General features: G+C 49.2%; 1 protein-coding gene across 4 annotated transcripts in view; it reads left to right on the top strand.

The window, feature by feature from the left end:
• BRI3 (brain protein I3) overlaps positions 1–14,865 on the top strand; it is a 40,502-nt gene extending 25,637 nt beyond the window's left edge. For 3 of the 4 annotated variants that reach the window (XR_009556500.1, XM_060260588.1, XM_060260590.1), the window contains exon 3: positions 14,450–14,865. Coding sequence is in view for 3 of the 4 variants with exons in the window: in XM_060260588.1 (XP_060116571.1) it covers positions 14,450–14,698 (249 nt within the window). In the remaining variant the exon portion in view is untranslated. Of the gene's footprint in view, positions 1–14,446 lie in introns of all 4 variants that reach the window. The other variant, XM_060260591.1, reaches the window with a different exon arrangement.
• The last annotated feature ends 135 nt before the right edge of the window (positions 14,866–15,000 follow it).

The raw sequence follows: 15,000 nt of genomic DNA, 5'->3' as shown, positions 1-15,000 counted from the left end.
CAGACACCCTGTGAAGTGGGTGGGGCTAAGAGAGCTCTCACAGCAGCTGCCCTTTCAAGGGACAACCTCTGCCAGAGCTATGGCTAACCCAAGGCCATTCCAGCAGGTGCAAGTGGAGGAGTGGGGAATCAAACCCGGTTCTCCCAGTCCACACACTTAACCACTACACCAAACTGGCTCTCAAAGACCATGGATCTCTTTCCTTTTGAAAAGCAAATAGCTGTGCAGGGCTCTCACAGCCTTTGCCTCAGCCGCGAAGCTCTCTTGGTGTCTGTTTGCCAGCTGATTTCTCTTGGCTGGCCCACCTTGCAAGGTTATGGTGAGGCTCAGGGGTGGAATTCTAGCAGGAGCTCCTTTGCATATTAGGCCACACACCCCTGATGTAGCCAGTCCTCCATGAGTTTACAGAAAAGAGCCCTGTAGCTAGAATTTCCATTCCTGGTGAGGCTGAAGCAGAGGAGAACCTTGTTTGGGTTGCCCTTCTTTGGATGAAGGAGTGTGTTGTTTTTTTTAAAGTGATCGAATGGCAATAGATTTAGATGGGTAGTCTGTCTGTAGCAGTAGAAAAGAACAAGAGTCCAGGAACACCTTGAAGGTAAAGGTAGTCCCCTGTGCAAGCACTGAGTCACTACTAACCTATGGGGGGCGTTGCATCATGACTTTTTCACAGCAGGTTTTTTACGGGGTGGTTTGCCCTTGCCTTCCCCAGTCATCTACACTTTCCTCCCAGCAAGCTGCGGACTCATTTGACCGGCCTCGGAAGGATGGAAGGCTGAGCCAACCTTGAGCCAGCTTCCGCCGGGATCGATCTCAGGTCGTGAGCAGAGAGTTCGGACCGCAGCACTGCAGCGTTACCACTCTGCGCCTTAAAGACTAACAAGAATTTGCGGCGGGGAGGAGCTTTTGTGAAGAAGTGAGCAGTGACTCACGGAAGCTCCTGCCCTACCACAAATTTTGTTAGACTTCAAGTTGCCGCTGGACTCTTGCTCTTTTCTATCGATAGGACGGCGTCTGTACCATGCAACACGAGTCCATTCTTGGGAGCAGACGGTCTCATCTCAAGCAGCTAAGCTAGCCAGAACAGCTGATTGAGAGGATGGCGTCAGAGAGCTCGTTTGCCAGTTGTTAGATGTTTTCACTGCAGGACACAAACAAGGCTGCGTTTGTTTCTTGGTTCCGGATTTCACTCCTCTCTCTCAAGTCCGGACTAGCCACCCAAACCTGTTTGGTGTCTACTGTCACTGTTAAACAGCCCTTTTGCTTACGCAAGATGACGTGCTCCTTCCCAGGAATGGCTGGCTGAATTGGCACGCTTGTTAGTGCCGTTGACCATTGTTCCCTCTAGGCTGAATTAGTGTGAGCCAGCTCACACATTTTTGTCTTAGCTCCGGAAAGATGACCCCAGAGCACGCTAATTTATGCAGTAGCTCACAACTTTAACTCTAGTAATTCACAAAGTAGAATTTTTGCTCACAAGACTCTGCAGCTTAGAGGGAACGTTGACTAGTGGAAGTAGAGCTTCATCCAACTGCAGATGTTAAGTTTGACACTTTGAAGGGTTCAACTACGCTGTCCAGACTACGCTGTGGCTCATTTCCCCCTCTGCCGTACATCTGACTCAGATTTTCGCAGGGCTTTTTTTGTACCAGGACATCCTTTGCATATTAGGCCACACACCCCTGATGTAGCCAACCCTCCAAGAGCTTACAGGGCTTTTAGTACACGGCCTACTGTAAGCTCGAGGAGGATTGGCTACATCATGAGGGTGTGGCCTAATATGCAAAGGAGTTCCTGCTGCAAAAAAAAAAGCCCCTGGATTTTGGACTTGCACTGCTAGGATTTGACCGCTCTTAGGCCATTTATGTAGCCCAGGGATGGCCAAACTTGCTTAACCTAAGAGCCACTTAGAATAAACATCAGATGTTTGAGACCCGCAATACTTGAACGTCAGATGTTTGAGAGCCGCAAGGAAGGAAGGAAAATGGAAGGCAGAAAGAAAGCAACTTTAAATGCATTCTGCAAGCTGCTGGCTGGCTTGGCGAAATTATTTAAAGAGACAAATGCCTTCTCCAAGCCAGGCAATGGGGTGGGAGAGGCCTGCGGGAGCCACACAATATATATGAAAGAGCCACATGTGGCTCCTGAGCCACAGTTTGGCCACCCCTGGTCTTGGGTCAATCATAACTCTCCCAGAGCTATTCTTCTCAGAAGGCATGTGTCTCGTTCCTTGTCGGAAGAAGTGTGCATACACATGAAAGCTTTCATTCTGAATAAAACTTTGTTGGTCTTAAAGGTGCTACTGGACTCCTACTTTGTTCCTCTCAAGAACAGTTTCTGTCAGAGCTCTCTCAGCCCCACCTACCTCACAGAGGGTCTGTTGTGGGGAGGGGGAAGGGGAAAGGGGATAGTAAGCTGTTTTGAGACTCCTTCGGGTAGTTGAAGGGCAATCCAATCTCCTCTCTTCTTCTACACCGCGCTGTCTTTGTAGATTCGGGTCCCAAATCTTTTTGAGTCTTCAGAATTCTCACACAGCTTTGGTGGCCACCGCCTCGCAATGGCTGCTGCAAGAAGCGGAGCTAGCCGCAAAATGGCTGCCACAGCTTCCTTCAATCGCACGCTGAAAATCCTCGAACTGCGGTGACAAAGCCGCCAAAGCGGCATTTTAAAAATTCTGCACAGCCAATCACAAGCCTTGCTGGGCAGAAGCTCCGCCTGGCCCCGCCCACAGGCTCTCCATTGTACCCCTGCTGTAGATCTCTGCGTTAAAAACTCTTATGCTGTGATATAATGTCCACTGTAAAATACAAGAAAAGCTCCCGAGTAACACCAGACTTAAAAATACCTAAAAACACTTTAAAGTATTGAACATGTATAATTGAGAACAATATGTGAAATAGCAAAGCCCGGTCTAACAAGGGGAAATCTGCTTACAAATAATACAACAAAGTAATACAATATAACACAGTATGATAATCAATACAAAAGCAGGTTGCTCTTGAGAAGTAAATATCAAGCCAGTCCAAAAGTGTGGCTCAGCCAACAACGTTCTTCTCTGGCCTCTTGAGAATTGACCACGTAAAGAAGCAAAGCTGTATCGGTGATCGATAATATCCGGTTTCGGATAGCGTTAAACTTCAGCTTGCAGAAATCACAGAGCAATGTCCCCGTTCCTGAAATACATTCCACAAGGGGAAAAAAATGTATTCTAGCTGTTGGGATGTCTATTGCCTTCCTCTGGATTGATATTGGATTTATATCCCACCCTCCACTCCGAAGAGTCTCAGAGCGGCTCACAATCTTCTATCCCTTCGTCCCCCGCAACAGGACACCCTGTAAGGTGGGTAAGGCTGGAGAGGGCTCTCACAGCAGCTGGCCTTTCAAGGACAGAGTCTCAGAGCGGCCTACAATCTCCTTTACCTTCCTCCCCCACAACAGACACCCTGTGAGGTGGGTGGGGCTGGAGAGGGCTCTCATAGCAGCTGCCCTTTCAAGGACAGAGTCTCAGAGCGGCCTACAATCTTCTTTCCCTTCCTCCCCCCCCACAACAGACACCCTGTGAGGTGGGTGAGGCTGGAGAGGGCTCTCACAGCAGCTGCCCTTTCAAGGACAGAGTCTCAGAGCGGCCCACAATCTTCTTTGTCTTCCTCCCCCACAACAGACACCCTGTGAGGTGGGTGAGGCTGGAGAGGGCTCTCACAGCAGCTGCCTTTCAAGGGACAGTCTCAGAGCGGCCCACAATCTCCTTTCCCTTCCTCCCCCACAACAGGACACCCTGCGAGGTGGGTGGGGCTGGAGAGAGCTCTCACAGCAGCTGCCCTTTCAAGGACAACCTCTGCCAGAGCTATGGCTGACCCAAGGCCACGCTAGCAGGTGCAAGTGGAGGACTGGGGAATCAAACCGATAAGAGTCCGCACACTTAACCACTACACCAAACTGGCTTGAAATGTGACCCTTCTATTCCTAGGCTCGGCATCCTTGGACTGGCTTGATATTTACTTCTCAAGAGCAACCTGCTTTTGTATTGATTATTGTACTGTGTTATATTGTATTACTTTGTTGTATTATTTTGTAAGTAGATGTTTAATACTTTTAAGTGTTGTTAAGTATTTAAGTCTGGTGTTACCCTGGGGCTTTTCTTGTATTTTACAGCCATTTAATTCCCCCAGGTCTCCTTTGTTTGGTGGTATATATCCGTGCATGAGACTTTTCTTTGGGTCTGAGGTAATGCTTCCAAGAGCCAGTTTGGTGTAGTGGTTAAGTGTGCGGAACTCTTATCTGGGAGAACCGGGTTTGATTCCCCACTCCTCCACTTGCACCTGCTAGCATGGCCTTGGGTCAGCCATAGCTCTGGCGGAGGTTGTCCTTGAAAGGGCAGCTGCTGTGAGAGCCCTCTCCAGCCCCACCCACCTCACAGGGCGTCTGTTGTGGGGGAGGAAGGTAAAGGAGATTGTGAGCCGCTCTGAGACTCTTTGGAGTGGAGGGCGGGATATAAATCCAATATCATCATCTTCTTCTTCTTCTTCTTCTTCTTCTCCTTCTTCTTCTCCTTCTCCTTCCTCCTCCTCCTCCTCCTCCTTCTTCTCCTCCTCCTCCTCCTCCTCCTCCTCCTTCTCCTCCTTCTTCTCCTTCTTCTCCTCCTCTTCTCCTTCTTCTCCTCCTTCTCCTTCTCCTCCTCCTCCTCCTCCTTCTTCTTCTTCTCCTCCTCCTCCTCCTCCTCCTCCTTCTTCTTCTCTTCTCCTTCTTCTCTCCTCTTCTCCTCCTCCTTCTCCTCCTTCTTCTCCTCCTCCTTCTCCTTGTTAGGCAACAGGTAACCTTTGCTGGAAGACACTGATGAGTGTTAAAGTCTGAATTGCTCACCCAACAGCTGTGGTTCCAATTCGAACCCTTGCTTGGGGTATAAATAGGCTTTCTCTATTTTTAGGCCGTCTAGGAGCGGTTTGGCTGTAAACTGCGGAAAGCTGATTAGGTTTCCTCAGGCCAAGTTCTATTTTATAGCTAAGATTAGCAAGTCTTTAAATGGGGGGGGGGGAGTATTGCCACCCCTCCTCCACTACCCATCCAAGGAGTCATGTCAATAAAGAAAATGGTATATCATCGGCCCTTTGCATCTCTTGGAAGTGTCAGCCGTTTGCCCTACACATAGCATTGAGCTAAGGAAGGACCTGGTAAACTCGGTCTATAATTAGGTTGCAGAAATGTGCCAGTGATGGCCGAGTAGCGATGCCAGCTGTATTTACTTGATAGCTGGCCAAGGCATTAGTTCATCTATAAATCCACCCAAGCAAGAGACGTTCAGAGGCGGTTCACCGTTGCCTGCCTTTGTGGCCGTGACCAGGGCTTTTTGTGGTAGAAAAAACCCAGCGGGAACTCATCTGCATATTAGGCCACATCCCATGACACCACCATTGTTTCAGGACATTTGCATATTAGGCCACACCCCCTTGATATCAAACCAGCCAGAGCTGCGTCCCTGCTCAAAAATAGCCCAGTTGAACATATGAACATAAGCTGCCTTCTACTGAATCAGACCTTTGGTCCATCAAAGTCAGTATTGTCTTCTCAGACTGGCAGCGGCTCTCCAGGGTCTCAAGCGGAGGTTTTTCACACCTATTTGCCTGGACCCTTTTTTGGAGATGCCGGGGATTGAACCTGGGACCTTCTGCTTCCCAAGCAGATGCTCTACCACTGAGCCACCGTCCCTCCCCAGTTTATGACCCTGGATTTCATTTTAGGAGTCAAAAGGGCACAGGGACTTCTGTTACAGTGCATCTTGTTTCCCTGGGTTAAAAAAAAAAAGGCTTAAGCCATCCGTGTGTTTTTCCAGTTATGACGGTATACATAGGCTAATTTCACACCCATCGGGGTAATTCGCTTCAGTAGTTGTTTGCAAGTAGATTTTCCTGTTTCGCACTGGAAAATCCAGCTGCAAAGGATTGCTACAGCACATTCAAAGTGCATTATTCAACAAGCGTGAAATTAGCCACGAACTGGGGTGGTATACAAGTAACCTGCTAGCTATTCCCAAGGACAAAAATGGCTTTCCTTGTACTACCCAGGTCTCCCTATTCCAAGAACTCTGCCTGCATACTGTAAATTTTTAACTGTCCCCAAATATAGAACACTCTTTAAGAACATAAGAGAAGCCATGTTGGATCAGGCTTATGGCCCATCCAGTCCAACACTTTTGTGTCACACAGTGGCCAAAAACATACATACACACACACACACACTGTGGCTAATAGCCACTGATGGACCTCTGCTCCATATTTTTATCCAGTCCCCTCTTAAAGCTGGCTATGCTTGTAGCCGCCCCCACCTCCTGTGGCAGTGAATTCCACATGTTAATCACCCTTTGGGTGAAGAAGGACTTCCTTCTATCCATTTTAACCTGACTGCTCAGCAATTTCATCGAATGCCCACGAGTTCTTGTATTGCGAGAAAGGGAGAAAAGTACTTCTTTCTCTACTTTCTCCATCCCATGCATAGTCTTGTAAACCTCTATCATTTCACCCCGCAGTCGACGTTTTCTCCAAGCTAAAGAGCCCCAAGCGTTTCAACCTTTCTTCATAGGGAAAGTGTTCCAAACCTTTAATCATTCTAGTTGCCCTTTTCTGCACTTTTTCCAATGCTATAATATCCTTTTTGAGGTGCTATGGCTAGATTAAATGTTTTAGCAGGCAGGTTCTTAGGGATTCCCTTTTCTGAACAATTTGCGACTGTCAGGGTATTTGGACACAGTTTGGCACTTCTGTATTGACTGTAAGAAGCATGGACTCACTAGGGATAAATGGATCCCAGGACACATTCAGAAGTGGGGACACGTTTCAAAACAAGAAGTAGTTGCAGAGCCAGTGTGGTGTAGTGGTGAAGTGTGCGGACTCTTATCTGGGAGAACCGGGTTTGATTCCCCACTCCTCCACTTGCAGCAGCTGCAATGGTTTTGGGTCAGCCATAGCTCTCTCAGAGGTTGTCCTTGAAAGGGCAGCTGCTGTGAGAGCCCTCTCCAGCCCACCCACTTCACAGGGGTGTCTGTTGTGAGGGAGGAAGGGAAAGTAGATTGTAGGCCACCTTGAGACTCTGTCCTTGAAAGGGCAGCTGCTGTGAGAGCCCTCTCCAGCCCCACCCACCTCACAGGGTGTCTGTTGTGGGGGAGGAAGGGAAAGGAGATTGTAGGCCGCTCGAGACTCTGTCCTTGAAAGGGCAGCTGCTGTGAGAGCCCTCTCCAGCCCCACCCACCTCACAGGGTGTCTGTTGTGGGGGAGGAAGGGAAAGGAGATTGTAGGCCGCTCTGAGACTCTGTCCTTGAAAGGGCAGCTGCTGTGAGAGTCCTCTCCAGCCCCACCCACCTCACAGGGTGTCTGTTGCGGGGGGAGAAGACATAAGGAGCTTGTAAGCCGCTCTGCGGTACTGCAGTCCTAAGCTCTGCTCACGACCTGAGTTTGATCCCCGTCAGAAGCTGGGTTTTCAGGCAGCCGGCTCAAGGTTGACTAGGGTTGCCAAGTCCAATTCAAGAAGTATCTGGGGACTTTGGGGGTGGAGCCAGGAGCAAAGGTGTGACAAGCATAATTGAACTCCAAGGGAGTTCTGGCCATCACATTTAAAGAGACAGCACACCCTTTTAAATGCCTTCCTTCCAAAGGAAATAATAAAGGATAGGGGCACCTTCTTTTGGGGCTCATAGGATTGAACCCCCTGTCCAATCATTTTGAAAACTTGGGGGGTATTTTTGGGGAGAGGCACTAGATACTGTGCTGAACATTTGGTGCCTCTACCTCAAAAAACAGCCCCCCCAGAGCCCCCGATACCTGCAGATCAATTCCTATTATACCCTATGAGAATTGATCTCCAAATAGGGAAGAATGAAGTGCTCAGCAGACATTTCCTTCCCCGCCCCCCATTTCTGGCGACTCTGAAGCGAGGATTGGCCTCTCTACTCATGAGCTGCTGCCAACTTCTTCAAAGTAACACAGACACACCATCCCAAGAGGAAGCCTTTCCAATAGGAGACTGAATCTCGCGCGAGGTGGAAAGGCACATGGGGGCTGTGGGGGTGGGAGGGAGCCAGCCAGCTGACTAGGGGCGGGAAGGGAGCCTGGGAAAGTGGAAGAACCCTCGCTGGGACCTGGGGATTGGCAAGTCTAAGGTTAACTCCGCCTTCCCTCCTTCGAGGTCGGTAAAATGAGTCCCCAGTTTGCTGGGGTGGAAGCGTAGATGACTGGGGAAGGCAATCGCAAACCACCCCGTCAAAAGGCTGCCGTGAAAACTTCGTGAAAGCAATGTCACCCCAGAGTTGGAAACGACTGGTGCTTGCACAGGGGACATTTCCTTTTCCCAGATGGCCATCTGACAGCAGTGTGGATTCTGTGAATTAGGCAGATCATGAGGGAGGGCTGCATCAGTGCTTAGTTCTTGTGGCCCTTTCTTACACACCCAAGGAAATGCTGATTGTCACTTGAGGTCAGGCAACAATTTTTCTCCAGGCCAGTTTGGCCGGGGATCCTGGAGGTTTTTGCCGTCTTCTGGGCATGGAGCAGGGACCACTGGGGATGTGTGTGTGTGGGGGGGGGGGGGAGGTATTTGTGAATTTCCTGCATTGTGCAGGGGGTTGCACTAGATGGCCATGGAGGTCCCTTCCAGCTCTGATTCTGTGATCTTTCCACTCTCCTTGCTTGTTTTGCTTAACTCTGCGCAACAAGTTTTCTCTCACTGCCTCCTTACAGGTTGGGAATCGGCCTGCCAAAACACATTTTTTAAGTCTGCCTTTTGTGGTCATTCCAGTTGCCTTCCTTTTTTGGCTTTCCACCCCCTCCCCCCCCCATACAGGGCAGTTGCCAGGAATGCGCCGTCTGCTAACACAAACGCTGCTCTGCTCTTAAATAAACTTGGAAAGAGCAGAGAACGTCACCGCCCTCTTAAAGGGTGGTTTTGGGAAGTCTGATCTGGGAAACGAAACCTCTCTTGTTCAAACAAAAAAAAAAAAAAATCGCTTGCTGGAAGCGAAATTGCTCAGGTTTCGTTTCTCCATTGAGAGCTCCAAAGTGGCATTAAGTTGAGGTGCGCGCTCTCTCTCCCCCCCGCCCCCCCCCCCCCAAGTCATCTCTCCCTTTGTATCAGAGCAGCTGGAGGCTGCTTTTTGAGGGAGGTCACCTCTAGGAAGTAGAACACAGCATTATTCTTGGGCAAGAAGCCCAAAGAACTAAAACCACCTTCCAGCTAGAGAATCTCGCTTCCTTCATCATGCTCATGGCTTTGTGCACACATTATATAATCTGACGCTAGACAGTTTCCAACAGGGGTCACTGGGTATGTGTGTGCGGGGAGATACTTGTGGATTTCCTGCACTGTGCAGGGGGTTGGACTAGATGACCCTGGAGGTCCCTTCCAACTCTATGGTTCTTTTTTCTTTTTTTTGAGCAGGAACGCACAGGAACGCAGTTCCAGCTGGCTTGGCATCATGGGGTGTGGCCTAATATGCAAATGAGTTCCTGCTGGGCTTTTTCTACCCAAAAGCCCTGGTTCTTCAGACGCTTTAACCTGTAGTAAACCTCGGTTATCTTGTCTCTGTCTGTCTGCAAATGCCTGCGGTTCTGCAGTGAGCCAGGCTTCTTTCCCTTTCTGCTCCTTGAAATCAATTCCAACATGGAGGCACAATCTTCTCCCACAAGGGGGCAGTCTTTTGTGTGTGCTGCAGAGTAGAAAAGGAAAGTCCCCTGTGCAATCACCAGTCGTTTCCGACTCTGGGGTGACGTTGCTTTCACAACGTTTTCACGGCAGACTTTTTACGGGGTGTTTTGCTATTGCCTTCCCCAGTCATCTACACTCCCCCCCCCAGCAAGCTGGGGACTCATTTTTACCGACCTCAGAAGGATGGAAGGCTTAGTCAACCTCGAGCTGGCTACCTGAAAACTCAGCTTCTGCCGGGGATCGAACTCAAGTCGTGAGCAGAGCTTAGGACTGCAGTTCTGCAGCTTTAACACTCTGCGCCACGGGGCTCTTCAGATCTCTGAAGACTTGAGTCAAGCTACCGCCAGGGATCGAACTCAAGTCGTGAGCAGAGCTTAGGACTGCAGTACTGCAGCTTTAACACTCTGCGCCACGGAGAAGGGATCCTCACTTTGAAATAGTCCTTCATCCTTACTGTGGGCTCTTAAAAAGTGCTGATCTCCAGAACACAGCTCTGGCTCCGAATTCGGGAAAGGAGCCCTCAAGTCTCTATTTCGAATGACTGGGTTGCATTGCAGAAATAAAAAGGTGAGGCAGGAGAGGTAGTGGCTTATCCGAGGTGAGATTGCTGCTGGGTTTTACAGCTCTTTTTCTCACGACCATACAACCAAGTCAGGGCAATCCTCAAGCGGTTTCAAGCCAAAAGATGTGCAGAGGTGTTTGCCGTGGCTTGCCCCTGCACAGCAACCCAGAACTTCCTTGTGATCTCCAAGGGGCTAGCATTGGTTGGCTTCCAAGTGGCTAAAAAGGCAAATGCAATTTTTGGCTGTATGAACAGAAGTATAGCGTCCAGATTACGTGATGTGATGTATCGCTTTACTCTGCTCTGGAAAGACCTCACCTGAGTATTGTGTCCAGTTTCGGGCACCACGTTTTAAGAAGGATATAGACAAGCTGGAACGGGTCCAGAGGAGGGCGACGAAGATGTTGAGGGGTCTGGAGACCGAGTCCTATGAGGAAAGGTTGAAGGAGCTGGGGATGTTTAGCCTGGAGAGGAGTGCGGGCTGAGAGGTGATAGGATCACCGTCTTCAAGTACTTGAAGGGCTGTCATATAGAGCAGGGTTTCCCAGACTTTTCTTTCCTGTGGCCCGGTTATTTTACACTCCTCCTTTGTGGCGCACTAAAATTTGGGGGTGAGCCAGGAGACTTTGGGGTGGAGCCGGGAGACAAGAATTATGTCATTTCCTGTGGTGTCAAGGACGAAGTTGATGTCACTCCAGGGCACATTGAACCAAAATTCCACCTTTTCCTGTGATGTCACTTCCAGGGCACTCCCCCAAACCTGCCTCTTCTTCAAAAGTAAATTTATTTTCAGAAAAATCTCTCTGAAACTCATGCTGAGCCAAAATAAGGGGTGGAAAGTGGTGGTCGTCTCTTTTCACCCCCACACCTGCATGCATTTATCTGTGTATTCTTCTCCAGCTTGCAAGTACTCTAATGCCATGTACAATTGCCTGCAACCACCTACATATCCCTTCCTCAACCGCACTCTGGCCAGTGTATGCAGTTGGGAGTGCTGTTGCCATTGCCATCAGGAATGCCAGCACTGTGTACCACCCACAATGGACCCTGGCAGCTGCTGTACCTCAAAATATGCTGACACATTTAGTAGGCCATTCCTTCAGCTGCTACTACTGGAACCCTGCCTCGAGCTACAACCAAAGCTTGCTTGGTTTCAAGAAAATCTTTCGACAGCTATTTTTCATACTTTTCTTTGGTTGAAACACAGGGAAATTGCTGTGAAAGGTAGCAGAGAATTGTACTGCAGTTAATGAATTAATTTCAAGTTATATGAAGTTCATAGAAGCTTTTCTGCAGTTATCCCAAAAGGATATTTATGAGGGACTTGCAGCTTTTTACTGGCTGTGTTTCCCATGCCATTAAAAGCAACCTGTTGTGCAGATTCTTAGCCAGTGAACTACTTTCATCCTTTTTAATATCTACAGGAGGAGTTTAATTTTGGTGTCAGACAGCTGTTAAAAGCAGGACCAGTAAAATGGTGCCAAGTTCATAGTACAACTCTTCCAGTGCTGTTGAGATATACTGCAGTAATCTCCAATAATCTCTTTCTGCCCCACACCTCTTACGCTCACTCACTCACCACACAAATCTCATAGAAAGGCCACCTGGCTACAACTGGGGGTGCTTTCACTGACAGAGCTCCTATGTCTGCAACAACAGTATGATGAACAGAAAAGTTTCATCCAGTAAAAATGGAAGGAAAGAAAGGGAAAGGGAAAGAAAGAAAGGGAAAGAATGAAGTGAAGGCAAGGAAAAGAAAGACATGAAAAGAAAGAACATAAACATAAGAGGAGCCGTGTTGAATCCAGCCAGTGGACTATCCGTCCAAAATTCCCTCATATACGATGCCCCAAAAGCACCAGAATGTCCACCAGTGGGGCCAGGGCGCTAGAAGCCCACTGTGTCTCCCCCCTCCCACCCAGCACCAGAATACAGACAGAGCATCACTTGCAGGGAAGGAAAGAAAGAAGGGAGGGGGGCAAAAAGCCTTCCTCACCATCAGATGATCCCAGCCAGCAACAATTTTGCCCAGGGGTCATTTGGTAAAAAAACCCCAGCTACTGGAGTGCCCACTCCCTGCCCCTCCTGGCAGAAAAACACACACACACCCTTCTTTGCCACTGAGGCCCTCCCAGGGAAATCTCCCCAAAAGAACATACTGCATGGCACATGAAAGCTCATACCTTGAAGAACACTTCATGAGTCTAAAGTGCCAGTGGATGCTAGCTTTTCTCTCAACACTGGGAGCGGGGGAGAAGGAAGGAGAGGCAGCCCAGCTCCTCTCTGCACAACACAGAGATGAGGTGGGGCTAGCTTTGCTGGGGGCGGGGCTAGCTTTGGCTTTTCTTGTGACCCCGGTAGTGAGGCTTCCGTGGCCCGGTACCGGGTCACGACCCCGCAGATGGGAAACACTGATCTAGAGGATAGCGCAGAATTGTTTTCTGTGGCCTCAGAAGGTCAGACCAGAACCAATGGGTTGAAATTCAATCAAGAGAGTTTCCGGCTCAACCTGAGAAGAACTTCCTGACAGAGTGATTCCTCAGTGAAACAGGCTTCCTCGGGAGGTGGTGGGTTCTGCTTCCTTGGAGGTTTTTTAAACAGAGGCTAGATGGCCATCTGTCAGCAATGAGGATCCTGTGAATTTAGGGGGAGGGGTCTGTGAATTTAGAGAGGTTCCTCAGTGGAACAGGCTTCCTCCTTGGGAGGTGGTGGGCTCTCCTTCTTTGGAGGTTTTCAAGCAGAGGCTAGATGGCCATCTGACAGCAATGAAGATCCTGTGAATTTAGGGGGAGGGGTTTGTGAGTTTAGAGCAGTTCCTCAGTGGAACAGGCTTTCCTCGGGAGGTGGTGGGCTCTCCTTCCTTGGAGGTTTTTAAACAGAGGCTAGATGGCCACCTGACAGCAATGAGGATCCTGTGAATTTAGGGGGAGGGGTTTGTGAGTTTCCTGCATTGTGTAGGACTAGATGACCCTGGAGGTCCCTTCCAACTCTATGATTCTAAATTCCAATGAGATCATGCGAGGCTGGGCCATGCAGCCTGGATCGTGCAGTCGGGGGCAACAAATGTTCACAGATGGCTTGCTACTTCCTGCCTCTGCGCAGCAACTCTGAGCTTCCTGGGTGCTCCCCCATCTAAGGATTAACCAGGGCTGGCCCTGCTTAGCCAGGTTCCAATGAGATCATGTTAGCCTGGGCCACCCAGGGCTGGCCAGCAGATGTTCAGAGGTGGCTTGCTTCTACCTGCCTCTGCGCAGCAACCCTCGACTTCCCTGGTGGTCTCCCCTCCAAGCCCTGAACAGAACGGACTTTGCTTAGCTTCTGAGATCAGGCTATTCAGGCAGCCACCCAAATAATATTTGGCATGCAATATCTGAGGTGTGTGATTGTGCACCATCTTCTTGTAAACCTTCCAGCCCTGGAAGGCAGGTCAGCAGATGGGGTGCGGAGCATGGCATAATGCAGGGGGGCGGCCAACGGTCGCTCTCCAGATGTTTTTTGCCTACAACTCCCATCAGCCCCATGCTGGCTGGGGCTGATGGGAGTTGTAGGCAAAAAACCATCTGAAGAGCGACCGTTGGCCACCCCTGGCATAATGGTTGGATGGAAAAAGTGCAGAAAGGGGCAACTAGAATGATTACAGGTTTGAACACTTTCCCTATGAAGAAAGGTTAAAATGCTTGGGGCTCTTTAGCTTGGAGAAACATCACTGAAGGGTGACATGATGGAGGTTGACAAGATTATGCATGGGATGGAGAAGGTAGAGAAAGAAGTACTTTTCTCCCTTTCTCACAATACAAGAACTCGTGGGCATTCGATGAAATTGCTGAGCAGTCGGGTTAGAATGGATAAAAGGAGGTACTTCTTCACCCAAAGGGTGATTAACATGTGGAATTCACTGCCACAGGAGGTGGTGGCGGCTACAGGCATAGCCAGCTTCAAGAGGGGGGTTAGATAAAAATATGGAGCAGAGGTCCACCAGTGGCTATTAGCCCCTGTGTGTTTGTGTGTGTGTGTGTGTGTGTGTGTGTATATATATATATATATATATATATGTGTGTGTTGGACTGGATGGGCCGTTGGCCTGATCCAGCATGGCGTCTCTTATGTTCTTAATGGTTAACGTTGGACTAGGAGCTGCACCCTGAAAGAATCCCCTCCAGGCTGTAACAATTTCCTAACTTTCCCCTCTCTCTTCTCTTACAGAGTCGGAGTCCTGGAAGACACTTTCACCTGTCTCGGCGTCTTCTGCGCGATCGCCTTTTTCCCTATCGGAATTCTTTTCTGCCTCGCGTTGAGGCAACGGAGATGCCCCAACTGCGGGGCGACGTTTGGTTAAGGGCTCCGTCGATGACACAGACGCATAGAGGCTTTTGGGGAGCCGTAACTGTATGTAGAACCTTTTCTCCCTCCCGCCCCCCCCCCCAATGTAAATGCCATGTACAATCACGTTGATGCTTCAGAGCTGATTTTGTATAAGTGTGACGAAGTGAAATCTTTTGCATGAGAAAGCTGTTCCAGGGGCATGTCTAATGCAGGGCGCATAATCCTTACCCGGCTTCTTGTTTAAATGCACCTTTTGAAAAAATTTAAATAAAAATGGCTCTTTTTTTGCATCTTCACAATAACACACTCCTTGGGGGGGGAATGTGTTTTGGCAAAGCTGTGGCTGTGTGGCTACCACATTAAAGGGTGTGTGTGTGTGTTTGTTGAATTGGGAATATATGATAGGATTCTCAGCTGCCAGGTGTCAAGAT

The sequence above is a fragment of the Heteronotia binoei genome, chromosome 20 (genome assembly GCF_032191835.1).
Source record: "Heteronotia binoei isolate CCM8104 ecotype False Entrance Well chromosome 20, APGP_CSIRO_Hbin_v1, whole genome shotgun sequence".
Classification (NCBI taxonomy): Eukaryota; Metazoa; Chordata; class Lepidosauria; order Squamata; family Gekkonidae; genus Heteronotia; species Heteronotia binoei.
The sequence above is the reverse complement of the archived record's forward strand: the minus strand, read 5'-3'. Positions and strand labels throughout refer to the sequence as shown.